The sequence below is a fragment of the Nycticebus coucang genome, chromosome 3, assembly GCF_027406575.1.
Source record: "Nycticebus coucang isolate mNycCou1 chromosome 3, mNycCou1.pri, whole genome shotgun sequence".
Classification (NCBI taxonomy): domain Eukaryota; kingdom Metazoa; phylum Chordata; class Mammalia; order Primates; family Lorisidae; genus Nycticebus; species Nycticebus coucang.
Genome location: NC_069782.1, coordinates 153248814 through 153266056, shown reverse-complemented (window position 1 = coordinate 153266056; position 17243 = coordinate 153248814). Strand labels below are relative to the sequence as shown.

The 17243-nt window shown below is 48.9% G+C and overlaps 2 protein-coding genes across 15 annotated transcripts in view; one reads left to right on the top strand and one right to left on the bottom strand.

Annotated features, from left to right (window-relative positions):
- Positions 1-14901, top strand: part of CTBP2 (C-terminal binding protein 2) — a 158695-nt gene extending 143794 nt beyond the window's left edge. For 11 of the 12 annotated variants that reach the window (XM_053584167.1, XM_053584170.1, XM_053584177.1 and 8 more), the window contains 8 exons: positions 208-362; positions 523-667; positions 4996-5202; positions 7499-7713; positions 8084-8214; positions 8983-9110; positions 9573-9690; positions 11933-13293. In XM_053584167.1, the coding sequence (XP_053440142.1) occupies positions 208-362; positions 523-667; positions 4996-5202; positions 7499-7713; positions 8084-8214; positions 8983-9110; positions 9573-9690; positions 11933-12113 (1280 nt within the window). In that variant the 3' untranslated portion in view covers positions 12114-13293. Of the gene's footprint in view, positions 1-207; positions 363-522; positions 668-4995; positions 5203-7498; positions 7714-8083; positions 8215-8982; positions 9111-9572; positions 9691-11932; positions 13294-13406 lie in introns of those variants that run through there. The other variant, XM_053584166.1, reaches the window with a different exon arrangement.
- Positions 14902-15116: 215 nt separating this feature from the next.
- Positions 15117-17243, bottom strand: part of ZRANB1 (zinc finger RANBP2-type containing 1) — a 56279-nt gene continuing 54152 nt past the window's right edge. For all 3 annotated transcript variants that reach the window (XM_053584179.1, XM_053584180.1, XM_053584181.1), the window contains one exon: positions 15117-16723. In XM_053584179.1, coding sequence (XP_053440154.1) covers positions 16505-16723 — 219 coding nt within the window. In that variant the 3' untranslated portion in view covers positions 15117-16504. The remainder of the gene's footprint in view (positions 16724-17243) is intronic.

Sequence of the window (17243 nt, the reverse complement as noted above, 5' to 3'; positions counted from 1 at the left end):
GGGACCAGGTCCTATACTGGGTGGGCAAGTCCACTCTGGCCTCAATGCCCAGCAGTCTCAGGCCTTGGCTATGGTCTGGTGACAGGCATGGGGACTGCCCCTTTGTGAATGAGATGTGGGTGGGGGGCTTCTGACTGGGGTGCTGGCCTCCCCACGGTGAGTGGGACACAACCGCCCGCCTCCCATGTCCTCCCTTCCTCTGCACAGGTATCCGCCCCCAGATCATGAACGGCCCCCTGCACCCCCGCCCCCTGGTGGCACTGCTGGATGGTCGCGACTGCACAGTGGAGATGCCGATCCTGAAGGACCTGGCCACCGTGGCCTTCTGTGATGCCCAGTCTACTCAGGAGATCCACGAGAAGGTGGGCCCGCCCCACCACTACCTCCATTGCCCCCAAACAGCTGGTCTCCAGCTTGTTTCCCTGCTGAATCCTCTGCTTGGGGTTCCAGGGTGACCCTGGGTGGGGTCGCTGGGCTGTGCGGGGCGAGGGCTCTGACCCTGTGCACTGCTCCCTGATGCAGGTGTTAAACGAGGCTGTGGGCGCCATGATGTACCACACCATCACCCTCACCAGGGAGGACCTGGAGAAGTTCAAGGCCCTGCGAGTGATCGTGCGGATAGGCAGTGGCTACGACAACGTGGACATCAAGGCTGCCGGCGAGCTCGGTGAGTGTGTAGCCGGCGCTGGGTCTTGCCAGGTGGGCTTGGAAGAGCCAGAATGGGGACCACGGAGCAGCTGCTTCAGGGGGTCTCAGGAGGACCTTGTCAACTGTCCTCACTGCTGCTGTGGAATACCGCAAAGCAAAAGTTTGAGCAGATAAGCTTATTCCCTGAAGTAGCCGTCTATGCCTGAACTGCCCCTGTGGGGTGCACAGCACTGAGGTTTCCTCCAGTCCTGGTATGGAGTCCCCCTCCACATAGGGGAGAAGGTCGTTGCAGAACCTATCCCAGGTTGGCAGAGGCAGAGATGGGAGCCTGTGGGAGTTGAGGGTGAGGCTGGAGGCTGCTGCTTGCACCTCTGACCACAGCACCCAAGGGGGTGCCATGGGACAGTGGGCTCTCAGTCCCAGCACCTGGGGACATGGTGTGCACTAGCTGCAGAGGCATAAGGACTGAGGACCCATAGAGGGGCCCGGGATGGTTACTGTACTTGCTCTGGGTTTGAAATCAGCCACCCCATACATAGGCATGGGGACCGTGCCCAGCCTTATGAGCACCAAGTGGCCTCAGATTCACGAGGCTTCTGGGGGATATCTTAGGATAGCCAGGCACCCAGTCCCAGTGGGCGTAAGGGCAGGCTGGCCTTGATCCAACCCTCCCCCCAGGTCCAGGAGATAGCCACCCGACTGGACCCACCCGCCAACCCCAGTGGGTCCCAGTGCTCCAGGGACAGGCTATGTGTGTGAGAGCCTTGCACAGCCAGGGAGACCTCAGTGGGCTCCAACTCTCACCAGTCCCGGGCTTGAGGCTCTGCGTGGAGGGCAGGAGAGTTTCTTGTAGTTTTAGTCCCCCACTTTCATTCAGTGTGCAGGGTGAGTCTTGGGGATGAACAGAACAGGCAGTAAGCCTGTGCATGGCCTTGGGCATGTGGATGCAGCCTGGGTGGGGTGCCCCGTGGACAGATCCCAAAGGAGAAGATACAATTGGGTCATTTCTCCCTATGCAGCACAGCAGTGCTTCAGGAGAAGGAGAAGGGGTGGAGTCATTCTAGATTATCCCAGGGCCCGGGGCAGTGGCAGCAGCCTGGCAATGTGGCCCCTGGCCCCCAACCATGCCCAGCCTGACTTTTAACCTGGGAGCCCAGGTTGCTCCCAGCCTCAGTGCTTCTTGAGCCCCTCTGTTACAGCAGAAAATTTGGGAGGACAGGAGTCTTCAGAAGCATGTTTATTATAAACTAAATTTTTCCATTTTTCTCTGGCATCAACAAGGATATTTTTGTGTGAAAACAAATGTTCTTTGTGCTCTCAGTATAATTGAACCCCCAAGTTTGAATAGGGAGGAGAGGAGAGTAGGGTTGAACGTGCCCAGAGGTTCTCAAAGCTGTTTCCTCCACACACCTCCCAGCTTTCCTGGTGCTTGCCCCTCGCACCAGGCCTGGCCAGGGAAGTGCCCCACGGGGTTAGCATCATGCTCCGGCAACAGACCCTTCTTCCCAGGTTGTGGGGAGGTCCTTGCAGCTGAAACTTTATTTCTCCATTTGGAATCAGAGCCATGGGCAGATTGTTGGGGCCAAAAAGGAACTAGGCCTGGCGAGGAGATTGTGTGCCCAGAGTTCCGAGGCCCCCAGAAGCCAGCGAGGGCGGACAAGTGCAATTTTTAGCTGTAATTTTTATATATGGAGTTTTATCCTGCACACACTCACATACACACACATTCTTATTCCGTTGTCCTGGCTGGAGCCCAGTGGCATCATCATAGCTCACAGCAACATCAAACTCCTGGTGTAAGTGATCCTCCTGCGTAGCTGGGGGCCACAGGCACACAGCACTATGCTCAGGTAATTTTTTAAATGTTGCGGAGGTGGGTTCTTGCTGTGTTGCCAAGGCTGGGCAACTCTTGGCCTCAAACAAACCTTCCACCTGGACCTCCCAACATGCCAGGACTCCAAGGGTAAGCCCCCAGGCCCACCAGCCAGGAACTGTAGTTTGAGTAACATAGAATGGCTATAAAATTTGAATAGTGGCATTTTCATCAGTCCTGGTCCCATCTGATAAGGGAGCTGCTCGGGAGACATGTGCTGGGCCCTCGGTCCTGAAGGGCACTTTTCAAATGTGGAATCTGGAGAAGGAAAATGAGCTTCTCCCAGGGTCTCCAAAAGCAGTCAGTCAGCAGCTGAGACAGTCAGGTGGCTATAGGCATGGCCTCATCCCAATGGCCTGGAGGACAGGGCCCTCAGTGTTCCAGGAGGATGACACCGGGGCCACAAAGCTCAGAGCAGGCAGCCCCAGCATGAAAAGCCTGGGTGCAGCTCAGGACTCGCCTGTGGGCCCATTACATGAAACAGGGGAGGACGGGGGTGCTAGACAGAGGCCTCGGAGCCAGGAGTCTGAGTGCTGGTTTCCAATCCAGTGGTAGTTTTGAAGGGATTGCACGGAACCACGGCATCGACAAGGCTATCTGGGACCATTTTTGTGGGAACAGCACTTCCCCAAGCCTTGGGGTCCCCTGAGGCTGGCAGTGTCAGTGGTAGGCATTAGAACCATATTTTGTGTGGCATTTGAAGAATGACCTTGAACTGACCTAAAGGAGACCACGTCCACAGATCTCTGTAGGATGTTTGAGAAAGATTTTCACTTCACGAGGGTGGTAAAGGCTATGGGGTCTCCTGACAACAGTGTCACTGCGTCCGGATGGGAAGGTCCTTCTGCCCTACCCCCCACCCGGCAGTGCCAGCAGCTCCGGCTCCCTTTTCAACCTCTCCCAGTTGGTGCACCCCAGCTTTCCAAGTGGGCAAGAACATTTCCAAGAAGCTAAATGTCTGGTGTGAGGCAGCACTTATCCTGCCTCAGTCTCCCTTTGTGCACCCACCCCCACACGGGTGCCCCTTGACACACGAGGACCTGCGGGGGGGCTGCCACCCTGTGGTTGATGGCCCAGGGCAGTGACATCCTGCCCAGCAGCTGCGTCTGCACCAGAGTCCTCAGTGGTCCATTCTACCTGCTCCATCTTCCCTCCGCCCCTCAAAGGAACAAAAACTGTCCTCACTGACAAGGATTTTCTTAAACCTCACATCAGCCTCTTGTCTTTGCAGGCTCCAGTAGTAACATGGCACGTGATTAAACCCTAAACCCTGGGCCTCAGTTCTGCCAACTCTGGGGCGCCAGCTCAGGGAAAACTTGGTCAGCCTGAATCGCTGTCCCAAACAGTGGGGTCCTCAGCAGGTGTCTGTGACCTGACCTAGAGGAGCCTGTGTCATCCAAGTGGGATGAGCAGAACGTGACCTGCTTATGGTGGCTTTGCCCTCTCTGAGTTACATGTGCTAGTGAGGGGGTCACTCAACGAGAACCTCAGGGCAGCCCTCACTCAGCACTGTGGGGTCCCATTTCCTATGCAGTGGAGCCATCCCCAGTCTTGGAAAGAGAAGGTGCAGTCCATCTACCTCACTCTACCTTGTGTGTTGGGGCTGGGCCCACGTGGTGACCAATCCTGTGCCCCTTCTCAACTTCTCGCCCAGCAGGCCTCAGGCTGCCTTCTACCCTCCTTCCTCCCCTCCCTCCCTTTGGGGCCCCAGTCCTGGGGAGACTTCTCTTTGGCATCCCAGCCCTGGCCACAAGTAGGCATCTGGACCTCAGCCCTGAGCCACCATGAGGTAGAGATTGTCGACCCTCATCTGCACCGCACACAGTCCCTGGGGACTCACCCAACCTGCCCTCAGCTCTGAAGGCCCTTGGATGAGCAGGAAAGCATCCTGTCTGCTCTGTTCTCAGCCAGTGCAGGGTGCTGAGCAGGGACGACAGCAGAAGTGTGCGGCTGATTCACACATTAGCTCTGTCTCATTCCAGCCCTGCGTCCATGTGGGGATAGAGATTTTAACTCAATACAGTTTTTTGCATTGAGCTCTTAAAATGCCATGAAACAAAAGCCCGTTCTCCTTTGCCTCCACCAGCCCCATGAGGACCCTCCTGAGGGTCTACTGTAGGAGTCTGTGGTCTCTCCTGCCCCTTCCTTCAGCCCAGCCAGGGACCATACTGGCTTCTTGTTGGGACTTGGTGCCAAACTGGGAGAGAAGCTGCTCATGCCCAAGTTCAGATCACCAGGAGTTGAGCTGGTTGTGAACCAAGTCCTAGAAGTCACCACTGGGAATGGGTGTGGGGGACCAAAGGCTCCTGCACATCAGGACCTGCTGACTGCCTGCCCAAGCCCTATGTCTTGTGGGCACTGAAGCAGGGTAGTGACAAACCCTGACCCTCGGCGGGGTGAGCAGGATCTCTGGGCATGCCCTTAGAGCTCAGGGCTCTCACCCTGGTCCTTGTCCTCATCATCACCCTTCGCAGGGATCGCTGTGTGCAACATCCCATCTGCAGCAGTGGAAGAGACGGCCGATTCCACCATCTGCCACATTCTCAACCTGTACCGAAGAAACACATGGCTGTACCAGGCGCTGCGGGAGGGCACGCGGGTACAGAGTGTGGAGCAGATCCGAGAGGTGGCCTCGGGAGCAGCACGTATCCGCGGGGAAACGCTGGGCCTCATCGGCTTTGGTATGTGCTGGGGCTGGCACAGGGTCTGCAGGAGAGGCAGGTGTACTAGGCCTGCCGTTGAGGTGCCCGAGCCGCTGTTCCTGGGAGTTCAAGTTCCCTGTGGGTGATGACTATGAGGTGTTTTCCTGTGTATCCAAGTGGGCCCACCATGCTATCCTCAGCCTGGCACCTCACATTAAATAGGAAACAGATGGCAGCAGAGTCCATAGTAGCTGCCTTTTGGGACTCAAGGCATGAGAGAGAGCATGTGGGGCAGGTAGTTAGCCCTGGCTTCCGGAAGGTTCCCCACACTATCCTTCACGGTTCTAGAGCCCACTGAGAGCCACAATGCTTTTTGTTCGGTGAGCCCCACCAGGGACCTGGTAGGCAGCATATGAATGAGGATAGAGTAGCTAGACGCTTCCAGGAGGCCATATCTGACCTCTACAGGCCATGATCATGGGATGCTGGCCCAGCCTGACACCTGGGCCTGAGTTTAAGTGCTAGGGGCCACACTCAGGAAGCTGACCTGTTTTAAAGGATCCCATCCCATTTTTCTCTGGGGTATGGGCACCCAACTGGGCTTCATGTGGCTGCTGGAGATGCTTCATCTATATCTCCAGGCATCCTGAAGCCACCCTGGGACTTTCAGTGGTCTCCAGCCGGTTGCATGGCCTGGGAGTGATTGGGAGTGGCCCAGCTGCGCCATGGGACCTCACCGCACAGTGCCAGTTCAGGCTTCTGACTCCAGCCAGCACAGAAACTGACCGCTGGGGGTCATTCCTTTGACTATGTCCTTGTTGTCTTAGCTCAGAAGACTCAGGATATGAGGCCAACCCCCTTGCTTCAGCCCTGTTTTCTCAAAGGGGTCTTTCTGGTCCTAACACACCCTGCTAGGGGCTGCCCACCTTCCTGACACAGGCCTCCTGGTGTCGGGCAGGCAGGCACCAAGCTGGTGCCACAGGCTTCTCTGCTACATGAACTGGGTTTTGACTGAGGCAGTAACAGAATTTAGTCAGAAAAATCTCATGGCTAAAGTAGAAACAAGTGGAAAGATTAGGACTTGTGAATTTATGGAAGACAAAAGAGAACAAGGCCCAGCCATTGTCAGCACTGTTCCGTTTAAATCTGGGCTTGGTGCTCTGGGCTGCTTCTCCCACAGGCCCTTGAAAGCCTGTTGGAGTGGGGAGCGGGGTACGGTCAAGAGGTCTGTGGAGGCCACAGAACCACAGCAGTGGAGATTGCTGGTTCTGTTTTGTTAGCTCCCAGCAGCCGCACTGAGTCGTCCCCTACTGCCCCACCCCATCACTGCCTGCTGCTCTGCCCCTTCACTGGGTTGTGGCTGGAGTTGCACAGGATGATAGGCTAGGCCATGTCCCCACAGGTCAGGATGGCTTTATAACCTTTGCCTCTGGACCACGGCTGTTGACCAAGTCATAACCATCACTTACAGCTTCAGCAGGAGGGTGAAATGTCTACCAGCAAGTTAACCCCTCCCAGGTGGGCTGCCTGCTTGGAAACATCCATCTTCTCTTCTCCCTGCCTACACATTGGGACCATGGCTTTAAATAAAGAGTCCCCCAGTAGAGCCCACTCAAGCATCATTCGAGCTAGTTTGTTTGCAAAATGCTGACAACAGCTATGAGAAGCAGGAGGTGGACCTGTGGGTTTGGGAGGAGACGGCTGCCTGGGGAGTTGGGACACCTGCTCATCCTGTGACGGGATGTGGGTGATAACTTGCTTGGAGGCCCAGGCTGAATGCTGGAGACCTCAGGCGAGATGCCCCACCAACAGGGCAGGTCCAGTCCTGGCAGACATGTGCGCCTTCCCAGTGTCAAAGGTGATTTCCCATGACTGGTCAGTTTCAGTCATCTCACCCCTTGTGTGAATGAACCCTACAGTGAATGGGAGCGTAACTAACGCTCCCTGTTCAGGAGCAGTGAAGAAGTGAAGCTCACATTAAGAAACCTGCCACACAAACCAAAGTGGAGGAGAGACAGGAACTGAAATGCAGATGGCGGCTGGAGCTGGGGGAAGGACACGTGGGGTTCACTGGAACATTCTTCTTGGGTTTGAAAATGTCCATAACGGTTGTTTAAAAAACATTCATGCCGTAGCTAATGCAAGCTGCCAGCACTGCAGCCCTCACCCAGAACCCCCAGGCCCCTGGTGTGTTGGTGTGTTCTCTAAGGCACCGGTTCCATGGGCAGCAGCTCCTGTGGGGACACCTGGCTCAGGCTCACGTGAGAAGCAGTGGAGGCGGCCGAGCGGGGCTGAGGGCCGTGGACGCACTCACCTGGACACTCTGTTTCTGCAGGTCGCACGGGGCAGGCGGTTGCTGTTCGAGCCAAGGCCTTTGGATTCAGCGTCATATTCTATGACCCCTACTTGCAGGATGGGATAGAGCGGTCCCTGGGCGTGCAGAGGGTCTACACCCTGCAGGACTTGCTGTATCAGAGCGACTGCGTCTCCTTGCACTGCAATCTCAATGAACATAACCACCACCTCATCAATGACTTTACTATAAAGCAGGTAATTTGAGGAGAGCTGCCCCAGGCCCTGGAAGCTTCTGTTGAAAGGTGGCAGCCACTGCTGTGGGCACAAGAAGGGATGGGAAATGGTTCATAGACAGACTGGTGAACAAGAAAGAAAGTCCCTGGGACAAACCCCTTCCATGGACTGAGCCTCCACAGCCAGCCCCACACCCATCTGGCCCCCTCCCAGGTGACCCACAGCACAGCTGCAACTTCCCCAGCTTCTCAGCTGCAAAAACTGAGCCCTGGTTGCCGCCTGTCACCAAGTCTTTCTACTCTCTTCCCGAAGATGCAACACACACATTAAGCAACCAGGAGTCCCACTCTGTGGCAGCGCCCATGTAACCGGCTTTTCTTTCCTTCCCCAGATGAGGCAAGGAGCATTCCTCGTGAATGCGGCCCGTGGCGGCCTGGTGGATGAGAAAGCCTTAGCCCAGGCCCTCAAGGAGGGCAGGATACGAGGGGCGGCCCTGGACGTGCACGAATCGGAGCCCTTTAGGTAGGTGTGGGCAGATGCCACCCGCCAAGCACCTGTAGGGCTTCATCCCACACCTAACCCTGCCCTTTGACATTGAGGCAGTTTCCCAAACAGGTCCCTAGGTGGGTGAGAAATTCTCGAGACAACATTCATGGTCTGTTCCTCTAAGGATCTGCTATATTATTGCTAACTGTAAACAGGCCTGCAGGTCCCCAAAAGTCATCAGAAAAATGATAATGGAGGTTTTGGTCTGTAGACAAACAGGTTCCATCTCTACCCTGGAGTGTTCCTTCTGGTTAAAGGAACACAAGCCTGGAATTAGTGGGTTTTGTTGTTTTTCCTGTTTATCCAATTACCCCTAACTTTTTTTTTTTCAATTCTGTCATCTTCAGTAGAGTGCTGTGGCGTCACAGCTCACAGCAACCTCCAACTCTTGGGCTTAAGCAATTCTCTTGCCTCAGCCTCCCAAGTAGCTGGGACTTACAGGCACCCACCACAAAGCCCGGCTATTTTTTTGTTGCAGTTGTCGTTGTTTTTAGCTGGCCCGGGCTGGGCAACCTCAGTGCATGTGGCCAGCGCTGTTAACTACTGTGCTACAGGCGCAAATCCCCTGACACTGTTCTTACAGAAGAGTTTGGATAGTTACGTTCAAAAAATTCTCAACCTCTATGAGATATGACCCCACCATCAGGTGCATGCGGCTGCTACTCTACATGGCCGAGAGTTCCTATCTGAGTAGGGCACGGATTCAACTCTTCCCAATTACCGTGTCGTTTTACATTTATTTAGCTTTGCTCAGGGTCCATTGAAGGATGCACCAAACCTCATCTGTACTCCCCACACTGCCTGGTACAGTGAGCAGGCCTCACTGGAGATGAGGGAAGCTGCTGCCACAGAGATCCGCCGGGCAATCACAGGTGAGCCCCCGTCTGTTAGCCCTCACCTGGCATGCCAGGGGCAAAGCTCAGCTCCACTGTGGAGCCACCTCTAATCCTCTTGTTACTGGTGGTTCTCTATGGGCAGAATTCATTTTTAGAGTCAAGTTTTATGTGAGTTGGGCCCTGTTTCTGTAAGCCCTGAACCAAATTTCTGAGAGGGAGCCAGTTCCCTTTAGCCCCAGCCAGTGTAGGTGTTGTACACTCCGGAAGGAAGCCCCCAGACGCAGCCAGGACAGAGGCTCCAGCTGAAGCCCAGGTGCGTGGGCCCTTGGACATTGGAACTTCTGTGAAAATCAAAGGGCTGGCACTCTTATTCATTATAGACTTCTCTTGACACTAACATATTAGCCCATGCCCCCACCCCCAAGCATCTGCTAAGTATAATATTGAATTCCCTGTGACATGTAAAAATGTGATTAAATTTTAATCTTCTTACTCCAGGTCGCATCCCAGAAAGCTTACGAAACTGTGTGAACAAGGAATTCTTTGTCACATCAGCTCCTTGGTCAGTAATAGACCAACAAGCAATTCATCCCGAGCTCAATGGTGCCACATACAGGTGAGAAGAGGAATTGCGTGTGTCTCGGCCTCTGAGCACCTCCCCTGGTGGGGAGAGGACACTTGTGCAAAAGAAACAGCCTTTCAGCCTTCTCACTGGGAATCGTGCTTACGTGCTATGTTATTCTACTAGGTCATTTCCAAAGGAAAATAAGACTTCATAAAACTGGTAGCCAGACATTTCTGCTCTATAACGTGGCAGGATCGTTACCAATGTGGCCACAGAGGTTAGGAATTGCCCTTCTTTCTGAAGCCACTGTAAAACTAGAGGGTTTCTGGTAATTGAAAAGGCACAGATGAGCTCTTCAAGAGGAAAGAAAGACCTGTTTTATCATCTAAGTTGAAGCTTTCAGCCCAATGAATGATACAGTGAACTAAGGATAACACCCTTGTCCAACATTCAGAATGACAAAGGTGTGATGCCCACAGCGTGGGCCAGCAGTGTGACTGGAGATACTAGGGAATGCAGAATGGGGTAGGTAAAGACAGGACCCCTTGAAGGGAGCACTGGTTTCCATTTGTGGTTATTTCCCAGGGTTCTTCCCCACCCTCGTGCTGCTGTTAGTGCTGAGATCAGGAAATAAACAAATCCTTTATGCATCAAAGGAGAAAAGCTGCAGCGTTGAACCCAAGAAGAAATTCTTTATGAAGCTCACATACTCCAGACCTGGAGTTTCGGCTCTTAGCGATACTCATGTTTGGGGCAAATCTTTCTGTCCTGGTGGCCCTGTCCTGCACCTGCCACTTCCAATTGTGTCCATTGAAAAATGTCTCCAAACATTGCTACATGTCCCTCAGAGATTATGTACAGTTTCAGTAACAAAACTCTGAAGGAGCTATGGTATTGCATCCAGGTTGTGTGTGACTTTCTTCACGTCATAAAGCCCCGCCTTTCTGCCCTCTTAACCACTTTCATGTCATTGCTGGGGCCCATCTCAGTGTCACATTCCCTGCCACTAATGCTGGTGCCCGCCTTTTTCCTGCAGAGAGTCCAAGGCTCTGAGGACCCCTGGACCATTGAATGTGTTCTGAGAGGCCACAGTTTGAAGGGACCCCATCCACCAGTCTTCTGGAGAGGTCCTAGGGCTTGTTGACTGGTCTAAAGAGTGGCAGGCCAGGGGCTTGGGCAGGGTGGCTTCCACAGTTACAACTGCCCCTTCTGGCTCATTTGTAAAAAGTTGAGACTGTTGGGCGGCCCCTGTGGCTCAAGGAGTAGGGTGCCGGTCCCATATGCCGGAGGTGGTGGGTTCAAACCTAGCCCGGCCAAAAAAAAAAAAAAAAAGTTGAGACTGTTGCAAGTCAGACTCTCCTAAAGCACCTGCCTCTTAAGTATGTGTGCATACAATGAGTCCCATTTGTACCTAAGGAGCATATGTTCTGTAGGTGGTTAATGTAGACTGTCCTCACAGAGCACCTTGGCGTGCCTGCAGCACAAATGCAGCCTGTGTCTGGGTGCTCTGAGGAAGGTAGGCACTGAGCTAGCAGGCAGTGTACCACCTCACCTGTCCCATCTCATGCCACAGGACTACAAAACTAACCAGCCTGGGAAGCCACTGACTTAATGAGTGCTATAGTCTGGGTGGCTTATAAACTGTTGAAGTATGGGGTCAGGGTCCCCCCACAGCCAGATAGGGTGCAGGCTGTCTTCCAGGCAGCTGACTCCTGGTTCTCCCTGTATCCTCACATGGCAGAAAGGACCAGTGTCCTTTCTAATATGGGCACTAAAAGCTCCTGGCTAGATCACCTCCAAAGGCCCCACCTCCTGATACCATCACCTTGGAGGGTTAGGATTTGAACTTACAGGAACTGGGGCAAGGAGGGACCAGAAACATTCAGTAAACTCTAGTGGTGCTTCCTGCTGTCTGTTGGGAAATCATTGTTAGTGTAACTCACCAACACTTTCTAAAGCTACCAGAAAACTTGGGAGTCTGCTTTGTACAAAGTGTGTTTTATAATCAGTACAAGATCCACTCAACATCTTCCTGTTGTCTAAAAACTACAAAAATGGTCACAAGCATTCTGATTGGATGGGGGGGGCGGGCATTTTTGTTTGTTTTCAAGAACTAGTTGCTGATGTTTTATATTAAGTATTTCTTCTTGCTTTGGGGGCAGCAAAGGCAACAAATTATCTCATAAAAATTGTTTTAAAAAATAAATTTTAGAAAAGGAGGAAGGAGGAGAAGAGCCAAGAACTTGGCAGCTCTGCCGTGGACTTATTAGACCCTATTGTGTGTGCTCCCTAGATACCCACCAGGCATCGTGGGCGTGGCTCCAGGAGGACTGCCTGCAGCCATGGAAGGGATCATCCCTGGAGGCATCCCAGTGACTCACAACCTCCCTACAGTGGCACACCCTTCCCAAGCGCCCTCTCCCAACCAGCCCACAAAACACGGGGACAATCGAGAGCACCCCAATGAGCAATAGCAGAGGACGCCGAGGCCGGAAGGTAATCATTCAAATAAACTTGGGACCAAGAGACAGTGAAAAATAGATGAACTAAGAGAAAAGGAATTTGACGGTCTTTTTAACTAATTTGGACATATGCATCATTGATGTTGCAGTGTTAAAACTACGAGAGCTAGAAAACTGAAGATGTCTGCTCATGGAAGCACTGAAAGACTAGGACGTGATTTATTAACGACCAACTTCTGTTATTGTGTGTTAAGTTTTTCATCTGTGCATCAAATCACAAAGAATAAATAGAGCTTTTTCCTTTATCAGTCCCTTGGGCATAGCAGGTCCCAAGCACCCTGCTCTAGAATGTTGCATCAGGAGTTCCAAACATCAAAATAAAAATTAAGAGGAAAATCCCCATCCTGTGACTCTAGTCCCTTCGGTCTACAGGGGCTGGTTACCTCTTTTTGCTAATAGGAAGATTAAAACTACAGAATGGGGAGAAACTGTCTGCCTGTATTAAGACATCTGCACGCATAGGATTGAAGAGAGTACAGGCTCCTGTACAAAGAAGTGTCTCACACCTGAACTGCATACTGAGCGGGCAAGTTGGTTGTAAGTTCAGTAATACCCTCTGATGATGCAAAAAAGAAAAAAAAAAAAAGTATTAAGTTTCACAAGCTGTTTGTACTCAAATATATTTTCTCAGTTTCAGATCCTCAGCTATTTTATTGAGTGGAAAGTCTTGAACAAAAAGTGTTCAAGAAGAATAATGTTGCATTTCCTTATGTCTCAGGAAACACTTTTTATGGTAACTTGTCAGATTGTCTATGAACAAACCCACTTTTTTAGACATTGATAAAGTCTTCTTTTCTTCACGTGATATTTTATACAAGAACACTTCAGATGTATTAGATGTGACTGATTTTAACAAATCCTATTAGATTTGTATCAACTAGTTACATGTTCTATTCATAGTCTTTTGTGAATCATTGCCTTTTTGTTTAAAAAGATGGCCTATTTTGAGCCTTTGTATAGGTACATTCCTGTTTTTGTGACAAAAAAAACTTCAAAACTGTCCCAAACAAAAAAATAATGGCTATCAGAAGTATGTTTTGTTTTAGTGTGAGTTACCGTTACTGTATTTGTTTATTGTAAAGGTGGACATTTAGCATTCAGTGCAGTTTTCAATAAAAAGTAATTAAAATTTCTGTTAAGTTCTGAAATTCAAGTACATCTCACCAGTGTAAAAAGTCCTCTACTTGAGATGTTTAAAGGCAGCTGTATTGTCAATTAGCCAATTTCCAACTCTTGTTATTCCAGGGTTGTATCTGCCTAATCCATGACCAGACTCAAGAAAGCTGACAATTACCTCATGTGATAGTTTAATTGAAAATCAAACTTCATACAAGTCCAAGTCTGTCACTATCAAATCATCTCATCCTTGAATATGAAAAGTGGGTCAATTCAAGAAACAAAGGTGCTCGTGTTTTTTTACCCCCAAAGCAAAATTGGCTGGCTCAAGTAAGAAGTGACTCTTGACACCTTCTTTGCCAATAACATAATAATTGTGATATTTACAAAGTGTTGAAAAATAATTAATAGCAGCCATTTCCATAGGTTAAGAACTTTATGTTGATTTAATGGATCTTCCTTTTCAAATACCATTAAATCCTTTGTCGGTTAAGTCCAGCAGTTACAAATATCAAACTCCTTTTGGGCCCTTCTCTTCCTATTAAAAAAAGAAACCATGGTGTCCTAAAGCTTTCAGCCTGCCTGGCCTTAATTCCTCCCTCATTTTAAGGTATTGGTCCCATCCCAACTCTGTCATGAAAACTTATATTAAAAAATTTCCCATGGAGCATACAGTTTACTGACCTATTACTCCAGACAGCAAAGGGATGATTTAACATATCTTCATAACCATGAAATATGTGTGGGAAGGAGGCTTAACCAAGCATACACATGGAATATTTTAACCTTCACATATATTCATTTTGGGACACGATGAACCTAAGAGTCAAAAACATAAAAAGGCAGGTCTGAATCCATGGTCCACCTGGGTCTTGTTTAATTAGATCTTGGTTGCCCAAACAGTCTTTGGGAAATGATCATATATATATATATATGTATATATATATAAATTTACTCCAAGGAAAAAACAGGTCAGAACAAAAAACACCACACACTCTTTTCACCCCAGAAAAACAACCATAAAGTCCATACAGTTATTACTAAGTCAATCAAAAGACATTCATGCCTGTCACCCAGCCATGTATAATCTTCAACAAAGGACGATGTATTCTATCTTGGGATGATAATTATGGCTGTTTAATAGTTCAAGAGCTTAATATAGCAATGATTAACCAAAAACTTTGGCCTTTAACAGCCAATCTACTATGAAAACCATTTAAAGCCCCATTCCTGTTTGTAGCCTAGGAAATGGAACCACCTATACATTCTTTCCCACAGGGAAGAATACTGTACCTGTCAAAACTATATGTGGTCAGGGTCACTGATAATAAATAAATAAATAAAGAGGGAACTGGGTGGAAACAACACTCACCAGACCACAACACACAGGAAGAAGCTGAATACTGAGCCTGTAATTCTCTGAGCATCAACCAGATATTCTCCCTCTACTATTATTTCTCTTTGGCTTCTTCAATTGGGAGGGCAGATTTTACTTAACAGGCATCTAGAACAGGATCTCGGCCCACTAAGGATCCCTAGCCGTGGAGAAAGTTCCTACAGATGCTAAGCAGTCAGAACGGTGGCCTTCGAATTTTGATTATTAACTATTAACAAAATGAAAGAATTGTGATTATTAACTATTAACAAAATGAAAAAAACATAGTCAATTTGTAAGAAAACATTAACCACTTAGAACATTAACATTTACCATTATATCAAAATTCACTTTGCAAAAAATATTTTCGAGTTTTAGCATGCAGCAAAAATTCTTTTTGTTCTGGGAACAATTTTTACTAAGCGTTCAGAGAGGGGGATAAGAACTGAAGATATGACACCTAGTGGGTAATTTGTTTTTAGTATTCTGGCATCAAATTTGAGGTTACATACATTCCAATAACTAAACATAAAACCAGAAGCAAACAAGGTTTTCAGAGGGAAGGAAAAATTCATGTGTTGTTGTGTCTACATAGATCGGGCTTTTCAAATTCATTGCCCTATCAACAGTTTAAAAAGTGCTTATCAGGACACTAAGTCTTTCTGTGTCCCTGAGGTCTGAAATTTTTTGCCCAGTATTCAATGTATACCTGAAATGGTCAGGTAACTTTATAAAAAAAATTTCTACCTAAGACTGTAGTTTTAACGTTAAATAATAATGGCCACAATTAACCAACATGAAAAAATTCATCATACAATTCATTTACCACCTTATTGCAGTTTTCAAATCTTTATTCTGAACTGAACTGGTATTCCCAGTCTGCCTGAGCAAAGCCATGCCCTCCTCACAAGATTCGCTTAGAGCAGAGGTGATGACGGAAGGTCCCAAAGCCCCTCTGCGTGGCCACGTGGGCAGAACACTGTCAAGTGGTGGCCAAGTGAGCAAATTGCACACAATCCGTGTAGTGAGTTGTGATCTGCTCCCTGCCCATCCAGGGAATGACTATTCACAAACAGACCACTGCCCAGAGTCTGCTCTAAGAACCCTAAATTTAGGATACTCTTCCAAAGAAATACCTAAATACTGAAAAGGGATATATCAGAAAACTTTAAAAAGACAAAATAATAGAAACCAAAACCCTCTTCAAACAAGGAAAGCGATGTCTGTATGAAGTTTACTCAATAAAAAAATTCTTAGCTTTTCTTACGGTTTTGTTCCTGAAAGATGTGATTTTATTTCATTGGGCACAACAGGAACTAAATTATTAAAATAAAAGCTTATTTATTTTTATGTTTTGCTGTAGATAATTTATACAAAAACGTTTCCAGATTTCTGAGACTTGATGTTAAATGAATCTTTTAACGTGAAAGCAGAATGCCAGGTTCTACTGAAAAAAGAATATCTCAAAGGAACAAAGAATCATCTGCCATGTGCTTTTTGTAAGTGCCCATGCTGAAAAAAATTTCTCAATAATATGAAGATGCTGGTACAGCTTTTCCTATTACACAATTTCTTACACAACCACATGCGTTACATTTATAAACAGATTTACAATTTGAAGAAAAAAAAGTTCTGTCTTAATAAAATTAGTTTTTTACAAACTGAAGTCCAACCAAAGTTCTCCGTCTCCTAGTGCATCAGCTGCACCGTCTCCACTGGTGTGGATCAGGCAGACACCTCAGAGCAGACACTACCAGTTTGGGTTCATTCCATGCTGCATACTCTGCTTGGAGCACCACACTTTGGGGTCATCACAGATCCAATGCCTTGGTCTTCTGCTGCTGATTTTTTTTCATTCATCTTCTTCATCTTCCTCTTCCTCTCCATCAGACAGGGATGTACAAGGCCGGATCTGTCGGTAGCGGTCAAGCCATTTCTCCACCATTTGGGTGACCAGGGGGTGATTCCGCCGCCTAGAGCTTTTCTGCATGGCAACCAGAACACCGCCCTCAGTCACACAGCAATCCAGCCACTCCCTGAGCAGTTTTTCTTGCTGTTCTTCATTCCCTAGCTTTTAGAGGAGTGTGAAGGAAAAGGGAAAAAATACAACAGATCAGACTTTTCTTCTCAGTATTTTTACGTCACCCTCGGTAGAGTACCGTGACGTCACAGCTCACAGCAACCTCCAGCTCTCAAGCTTAGGCAATTCTCTTGCCTCAGCCTCCTGAGTAGCTAGGACTACAGGCACCCACCACAATGACCAGCTATTTTTTGTTGCAGTTTGTCAGAGGCCAGCCCCCTACTCACTGAGCCACAGGCCCTGCCAACAGATTAGACTTCTAATAGGAATTTAGAAACCCACAGCTGGTATAGTAACTAAAGAAAAAGCCAAAGCAACAAGCTGTCTAACAAGGTTTCAACCTCCCCAGTTTGCTCTAAGTTAAAAAAAAAAATCAATGGGAAAATTATCAGAAAAGACTCAAGGGAAGAACACAGTGGTTCTCAACCCGTAGGTCACGACCCACAGGAACTGTATTAAAGGGTCGCACTGCCCTAGGAGGTAGTTTGATAAAATAGCAAAAAGCAAATGT